We start from the raw sequence: 8,959 nt of genomic DNA, 5'->3' as shown, positions 1-8,959 counted from the left end.
GTGAAGCGTGCGATGTGGTCCAGCCGGCTACGACTTTAAAGTTCCTCTCATTGACTCATCATACTGAGAGTTTTTAAACAATTTAAAGCTGTTAAAAATCATTTAGTTTTAAGACATTTAAAAACACATAGTTTTTCATAATTACATTTATTCACCAAAACTGTTGGTTTACAAATGATTTATCGGCCCACTTGCAATACCCTCGCAGCCCACACGGTGCTCCTGCAGAACAGTGTCAGAGGGAAACTTACGTATCTTACATACCTAACGTATGTCGACTGTGTGATCACATGATCCAAATGTTAGCATGTAGCTAGTACATGTTATCATGTAGGCTGCAGCTCAGGGGAAGCGGGAAGGAAGGAGAACGTCACCTACATCCGGTGAGTCAGGCTAATGCTAACGCTAACCTAAACCTAAACCTAAATTAAACCTGAACCACAGCGGTCGGATCATAACACTGGTTTATTTTCCCACAGTGCTTTGCAGTCGTGTTGTAAGGCACAGACAAACGATGATGAGAGATCAGGAAGCAGAGGGCAGTTAAAAACGACGTCATTACGTCTGAATGACGTTTTGTTATTCAACCACGACTGCCGTTTCTTCCTCGCTCCAGCTGCCACGTCCACAGGTTATGGGAATAAAGAAGCGGGAAAAGGCTGGTGGTTTTTGCATAAACTGTGGGACATTAAGCTGACAACTGTAGCACTGTGCTGCGTTCAGGGACAAATGTGTAACTTGTGATTTAGGGCTGTATACAGTATGTTGCTCGTGCACAGTCGTAGCACATGAACCGATTTTTCAGGCTGCGCTGGGAGGTGATGAGTCCACTGCTGTTCTTACACCTTCTGGTGAAAGTGCAGAGCCATGAGTTGATGTATTAACAGGTTGATTCTGAACAACAAAGACGGTTATTGCAGGTTTCTAAGGCTGTGTGTGAAACTGGACGACACGGCTCTGTGATTAAAGTATGAGCTGTTTCCTTCATGGAGGTGATGATGAGTTCAAACTAAAATCTACCAGTACTGAAGTTAACAAGTAAAAAAACAGTATTCAAAAATAGAAGTACCATGGGTCACTGGGATATTTCAAGAGTACAAATATTAAAACATAGAGTTCAGATTAATGATATTTATAATAGTCATTATTGTTATTATCATTAATCTGTTATAACTATATAAAAATATGTTATCTGTTTGATCAGAGTAATAAAATCCCTCCTGCTCTTTATCTCTCGTCAAATTATAACAAATCAAAATGTTTTGCATATCTAGCATTAGCATTTAAGGTAGTATGGCACACCCCCTTTTTTTTAATAACATTCAAGGGTGGTAATCCAATTAATGCCTTGTTTTACAAGAACGACTGTACAACTCGTCTTCCTTCAAATGTTTTCAGAGAGAGCTTTGGTTCGGTGAAACCATGTGACAGCAGCACACAACAGAAAAATAAAACATGTCAGAAAATCAGAAAGTTCTATCCTCACTGGTCCTACATCATCTAATGAGTACGAGCTAATAGTGTCTACTGGAACTACAGAACATCTAGAACTATTACTGGGGGGTGGGGTGGGGGTGTCGGGGTGGGAGGAGAGACGGGGGAGTGGTTAACAAGTCTGTGTATAGACCACTACACTGGTATCAAAGACAGCACTCCTACAGAAGCTCAGTGGATTTTCTTTTGTTTATATTACTGAGATACATTAATGATCAACTGAAGATTATTGATTATTGTAGAGGATGACGGGGGGGGTGGAGAGAGAACTGGATGTATAGTACATAATATTATTATTGTTAGTTTTATAGATATTATTCATATAATCATTAACAACCACAAAAATATTGATACAAATCCTTCATAGAAATGTAAATCATACAAGGGAACATACATGTTTCTCTTCTTAATAACAACATACACTTTTTTTTTCTTTTTTTCTTTTTTGGAGTATTTGATTATTACTTGAAGTCATCCCCGTTTTAGAAACAGTCCAGCATTCAGCTTCCCGTGGTTTGTAAAAGTAATCTTTAAAATGTCTGAGGGGAAGAAAACAGCATTTACATTTATCAGTTCATAAACCAAACTTCAAAAGAAAGGTCGATTCTTTAGTTATAGCAAATTCCTATTTACATGAAATCATAGAACATTCCTATTTTCCTTTCTGGTCTTTGTGATGTTTGTATGAAACTCTGTGTGTACGTAGTGACCGTCTTCTCCAGGCTGTTTGGCAACTGACAACATTTAAAAACAGTAAAACTAAAGTCCAGACATGTTGGAGCTTCATCACTGAGTCCAACCGTGCAAATGAAACCTGCCTCAGCCTCGCCTCCCATCACAGTGCAACAACTCCTCTTTGTGAGCCATTCTTTTTTCTTCATCATCATCATCATCATCGCCATCTCTACAAAAACACACAGGACTGAGGTAATAAGCAACACTCATCTGCTGCGCTTCCTCCTCCTCGGAGAGAAACACAAGTTGCCAGAAATAATATTAGAAATATTGCCTTTTGTGTGACACCAGACGTGTAAAGACAATTCGAGCATATCAAACAATATTAGGACACAACCAATTTGTCTTGTATTCCCAGAATTATCAAGTGTGCTTTGGACTGATTTGTGTTAATGCTACTGAGTCGCTGTGACACAGAGACGACCCCGCCAGCTGTGTGTCACCGAGCAAAGATGTTGGCGTGACAACAACTGTGAGTCGTCTTCTTCTAGCTGCAGCTTATCATGCAGACAAATATGCTGGTATTAAATTAGCAAAGAGCGTATATAGATGTGTGGTGGGATTGTTTCTTTCCTCAGGCGTGGTGTCATGGACGTGATGATCGACCATCATGTCACAACGATACGTCTGTGCCTCTCTTAACCACTAGATGCAATGACTGGGACACGATTTACAGTTACACACTTTTAAAATCTGACACACTATTAAAAGATCCAGACGACAAAACATGTAAAAAACAGGACTGTGAAAATATTGTTGTCCTCTTATTGCCAAAAATAGGTACGTTTAGTGAGCGCACTGCTAGAACCACAGCTACGAAGTGTTGTCGTGTGTCTTGTGTTGATCTCATGAATCAGTAGTGTCTCCACTGAGCCACACTGGTTCACATCAGCTGTCTTTGTGAAATCCCTTCCATCACACAAAGACAAAACCAGACAGGTGTCCACAGTGTCTCAGCAGACACACACACAAAGAGGTGGAGTGACGGGTTCAAAGGATCAACATCAAAAGAAACAAACGTACACAGAAAATAATAAGAACTAAAAACTCAAAAACAATTTCATGACTCATTTAAAATCCAAGACAAAAAGGTCAAAGTTCAAGAAAAGTGATTTAAATCAAGAAAAAAAATCTTCAAACGTAAAACCTAAACCAGCAAATGTCTACACAATGACACCGGATGAGAGTACAGTCAGAGGTACAGTCAGAGCTACAGTCAGAGGGACCACAGTACAGTCAGATGTACAGTCAGAGGGAAAGTCAGAGGGACAGTCAGAGGGACAGTCAGAGGGACTACAGTCAGATGTACAGTCAGAGGGAAAGTCAGAGGGACAGTCAGAGGGACTACAGTCAGAGGTACAGTCAGAGGGACAGTCAGAGGGACAATCAGAGCTACAGTCAGAAGTACAGTCAGAGGGACAGTCAGAGGGACAGTCAGAGGGACTACAGTCAGAAGTACAGTCAGAGGGACAGTCAGAGGGACAGTCAGAGCTACAGTCAGAAGTACAGTCAGAAGTACAGTCAGAGGGACAGTCAGAGGGACAGTCAGATGTACAGTCAGATGTACAGTCAGAGGGACAGTCAGAGGGACTACAGTACAGTCAGAGGGACAGTCAGCAGGGACAGTCAAAGGTACAGTCAGGTACATCAGAGGGACTACAGTTACAGTCAAGGTACAGTTCAGAGGTACAGTCAGAGGGACCTACAGTACAGTCAGAGGACCAGTCAGAGGGCTACAGTACAGTCAGAGGTACAGTCAGAGGGACTACAGTACAGTCAGAGGGACTACAGTACAGTCAGAAGCGGAACTACAGTAACAGTCAGAGGGACAGTCAGAGGCGACTATAGTACAGTCAGAGGGACAGTCAGAGGGACTACAGTACAGTCAGGAGGTACATCAGAGGACAGTCAAGAGGGACTACAGTACAGTCAGAGTGACAGTCAGAGGAACAGTCAGAGGGACAGTCAGAGGGACAGTCAGAAGTACAGTCAGATGTACAGTCAGAGGGACAGTCAGAGGGACTACAGTACAGTCAGAGGAACTACAGTACAGTCAGAGGGACTACAGTACAGTCAGAGGGACAGTCAGAGGGACTACAGTACAGTCAGAGGGACAGTCAGAGGGACTACAGTACAGTCAGAGGGACAGTCAGAGGGACAGTCAGAGGGACAGTCAGAGGGACAGTCAGAGGGACTACAGTACAGTCAGAGGGACAGTCAGAGGGACTACAGTACAGTCAGAGGGACAGTCAGAGGGAGAGTCAGAGGGACTACAGTACAGTCAGAGGGACAGTCAGAGGTACAGTCAGAGGGACAGTCAGAGGGACAGTCAGAGGTCTCAGTAGCATGTTTGTAGCAGAGCAGACTCGTCTTGTTTCTGTTGTGGTTTCTGACTGTTGTTTTTGGCTGTTCTTCATCTGGTGCCTCCTCCGCCTGGACTCACTGCGTGGATGCTGTAGTGGTTACTGCTGGATGACATCACCTGTACACAGAACAAGGTTAGAACCTCCGGTCTCCTGAAACACCGCTACACACACACACACACACACACACACACACACACACACACACACACAAACACACACACACACTGCCAGAGGCCATCAGCACCACAGTCACATGACACAGGTCTCTGCAGGGCTCTGAGAGCGAAGCGACGTCAACATCAAAACCATGTCAGATATGAGAGAAATATTAGCATTGGAGTTATAATCCTGAAGGTTTCTGACTGCTGTTGACAGACAGTCTCATTCAGACACAGTTCCAGTTTAAGTGACCACAGAAATATCAGTGCAGCCAAACAAACCCTACGTTGTTTCAATGAAGACGACTGTTAATGTGGTCGGACATAATAAAACTACACTGTCTTTCTTCCACATCACCCAGTACAACACTACCAGTGTAGAGGGAGGTAAGTGCGGTGGCTGCAACGGCCCAAAACACTTCCAACAGGAGAAACAAGCTACAAATTCATAAATGACGAAGATTCAAAAACACATATGGAAATACAAAACAAACACAACAAGGGGAACGTGCTGCAGGAAGACAAAACAAAGACATGATCAGTAAACACGCTGCAAATACAACAACAAAAACACATGAACTGCCAAAACAAACGCAACAGAAAAAAGCGCTGCATGTTCAGACAACACAACGGAGGAGCTCCAGGCCTCTAGGGGGAGCTCTCAGGTAAAGCGCTCTTACTTTAACTGAGGTTTCTCCTCCGCCCCGGATCTTTAGGAGACCAGCAGCAGGTCTGAGTCTGTTCACTCCGATGGGAGACGGGAACGCGATCACACATTTGTTTTGGGGTTTTTTGTTTTGCCAAAACAAAGACATGAAACGATGCACGAAGAAAAACATGTTGTTGCATCAGTTCTGTATTTGCAGCTTGTTTGCTGTTCATGTCTTTGTTTTGTCTTCCTTCAGCATGTTCCCGTTGTTGTGTTTATTTTGAATTTCCTTGTGTTTTTGAATCTGCATTGTTTATGAATTTGCAGCTTGTTTCTCTTGTCGGCCACTGTAGGTAAGTGCAAAATGTAAATGCACTGAATAGATAAATAATAATATCAAAAAATCCTGTTTGATGAGAAAGTGGTCCCTGAGAAAACCTGGCACTAATGTCACGTACCAAAAATACTATAGTGGTGTTCAGACTGAACACGATGTACATTTTCAAAGTCAGTGGCAAAGACAAAAGTTGACAAACAAATTTAGTCCAGGTAACGTGAACTAAGGTGAAACTGTGAGTGACTGAATGAGATAAAATATCTGACCATTAGATTTTGATTATTCCACATTCGGGTGTCAGAAAGACAGAAGACCATAAGAAAAATATCTGCCAGTATCTGCGATTTTATATTTGATGACTGGATGATGTAGAATTTACTTCCAGTACACGGCAACTGTCTCTGCTCCTCTATAGACCCACAGAAACCCTGTCATGTCCTTCAGACCGGACACATTAACACAGGGACTCAAACAGCTTGTGCCTCGGCTCAAAGACTCGTACTCTCAGCTCAACGTCTCACTTCCTTCATAATCTGATGCATTGTTTTATTGCCAATTTTGTAATTTGGATTGATGGTCGGCGTCTATCCCATCTATAAAGCGAAGAGGACGTGAACGGCACAGAGCTTCACGTGTCTGATTCCCTGAGCAGCGGATACAGACCTGGAGACGAAGGCAGCAAGCTGCAGTGAGACGCTCTGGGTTACAGCATGCAGAGACGCTCATGCAGAGACGCTCAGACACTGGGTCCATGTTCAGGGGCCACATCCTGAGCAGGACCAACCGAAAAGAGACGGTCTGGCCTACAGCTGTTCCTGCCCTCATCGATGCGTCATAAAGCGCTGCTCCTGTCACCTAGCAACCTTTACAACACTTCATTTTTTTATTTATTTTTTTCACAAAAACTTGAGGACTCAACCCCCTGAGGTCGATGGACGTTTCTATTAATTAGAAATATGGTTTGAATGTTGTTAGAATCTGTCGACTCTCCACTTTCTGTTTTATATTCTTTCGAGATTGTGTGTGACTGGAAGCCGGAGCTGGAAGGCCTCGAAGCAGACCTCCAAAATTTAGTTAAAGTAGAGAGACAGACAACATTTAGCATTTTAGGCATTTATTATACATTTATCTACTATTTAACCACATGTTGCTCTATTTCTATGAACCTAGAGACTTTAGTGAACACATCAGTCGAGGTTTGTTTTCACGAGAGATTTGGAGAATTTCAAAAAAACAGGCATCAGTTTTTCAGCATTTGAGCCAAATGATCTTTTTGAACAGTGTAAAGAGTCGAAGAGGGGCGTCATTATAGAACGAGCTGAGATTATTCTGAAAATTGTCATATTGGAAATAATGCAGAAATTGAGAAAATACTCATTCAGACTTCAGAGGGTTAAAGCCCTTCGTTTTAACAGTTGTATGGAAGTGACAGTGTAATCCTCAGGCTCTTTGTCACTGTTGCTTGCTTCCATATTATTTTTATTACTGGGGTGCAATGAATCTTGGGATAGGTTGGACCAGGAAGGATCCACCTGTTGGGGCGCCCGTCACTGTGACGCAGTCACTCTTCAAATGTGGCCCCTGAATTAGACACAGCTCCAGTGTTGAAGTGACGGTTTAGTGGGTAACAAACTCCAGTCTTCTCCCTGACTTCCTGTTTTCCAACACCACGCCGCGGCTCCTCATACAACACGTTCTCCACCATGACTCAGTGTTTACATCGACAGTAAAGAGTGAAGCTCGTTAAGTTATTAAAGTTTAAAACTGAATGAATCGAAATGATATGTTTGCTGCCCCTGTGTCAAACCACCAAACCTCTCGTCACCTCACGAGCCAAATACCCCCATCAATCTACAGAGTTTGCAAATAAAGAACTTGTTGTTGTGTTCTGCTTCATGGCTCCAGACTGAGACTAAAACCTGACGAGGCTCCGTGACCTGCTCTCCGTCAGCATGAGCGTGTCTTAATCTCATGTTTCACTATGTCATGTCTTCATCAAAATGAAATTTAACAGCCAACGTAAACTCTGTCCATCGTTATGTTTTTATTCCTCTGCGCCGCAACAGTCGGAGCGGCAGCCATTTTGTTTTCAGGTTGTCCGTCAGTTCGTCTCATTCTGGTGGACACGATATCTCAATAACGCCTTGAAGGAACTTCTTAAAATTTGGTAAAAACATTCAGCTGGACTCAAGGATGAACTGATTAGATTTTGGTGGCTAAAGGTCAAAGGTCAAGGTCAGTGTGACCTCACAAAACACTTTTTAGCCATTACTAAAGACTTCACAGCAATTATGACAAAATATTTATTTTTTATTTTTATATGACTGTGGATAAACAGGGATGTAATCTGAAGATGAATTTAAGTATTTAAATTATAGATATTAAATTATGATATTATTTATCTGTTTTTAGTATTTTTTATTGTTATTTTGCAGTTTTCTTTCTTTGTTCTGTCACTTTGCTGCTGTAATACGACAAATTTCCCCTCTGTGGGATGAATAGAAGAATATTTGATCTGATCTCAGTCAAGAACTGAAGTTAAAGCTTGAAGGGTTTTATCAACATGAGAGTGTCTTAGTGTCTTTAATGTTTCATTATTTCATGTCTTCATCAAAATGACATTTAACTGCCAATGTGAACTTTTTATATGTCTCATAACTTGTCAAATGGCAGTATGGATTTAATGACCACATGAAGTCCTGGTCTGAGGACCACACAGCAGCACATAAAAATTATTATTATTATTATTATTTTATTTATGAGCCTCCAGTAAAAAATAATGTTTTAATTAAAAAACCCTGAATGTGCAGAATGAGAAGAGGCACACACGGAGAAGTCTGGAGGATTGGAGTATGCATGCAGACATTAGTCCCACTGTGGTTAATAGTGCAGTTACAATGACAGAGAGACGTCTTCACGTGGAGTTCATGATGGAAATCAACAACTTTTCAAAAGGCCGCGCTGCCACAGACCCTGTGAAAAGCTGCGTCACCGGGGACGACGACACAGACTGTGTGACATGAACAGGAAGTAAGATGTGTACGTCTGATGGGCAGGTGGGGTAGTGATAGAGAAATATCATATAATACCTCCAACGAAGCGGCAACCAGTCACCTGTTAGCTTTCAGTGGTATCCGTTTGTAAAAGCTGTCGCGATCAACGGACCCTAAAATGTACAGTGAGTGTGTCAGCTGTTGGACAAAAGGTCTGTTCGTCTCTC

General features: G+C 42.2%; 1 protein-coding gene across 1 annotated transcript in view; it reads right to left on the bottom strand.

Moving 5' to 3' along the window:
* Positions 1-4,519: 4,519 nt before the first annotated feature.
* LOC111239419 (RNA-binding protein Musashi homolog 2-like) overlaps positions 4,520-8,959 on the bottom strand; it is a 29,851-nt gene continuing 25,411 nt past the window's right edge. Inside the window, exon 6 of the mRNA XM_022769297.1 lies at positions 4,520-4,711. Coding sequence (XP_022625018.1) covers positions 4,643-4,711 — 69 coding nt within the window. The 3' untranslated portion in view covers positions 4,520-4,642. The remainder of the gene's footprint in view (positions 4,712-8,959) is intronic.

The sequence above is a fragment of the Seriola dumerili genome, unplaced genomic scaffold, assembly GCF_002260705.1.
Source record: "Seriola dumerili isolate Sdu_G_001 unplaced genomic scaffold, Sdu_1.0 BDQW01002637.1, whole genome shotgun sequence".
NCBI lineage: Eukaryota > Metazoa > Chordata > Actinopteri > Carangiformes > Carangidae > Seriola > Seriola dumerili.
The sequence above is the reverse complement of the archived record's forward strand: the minus strand, read 5'-3'. Positions and strand labels throughout refer to the sequence as shown.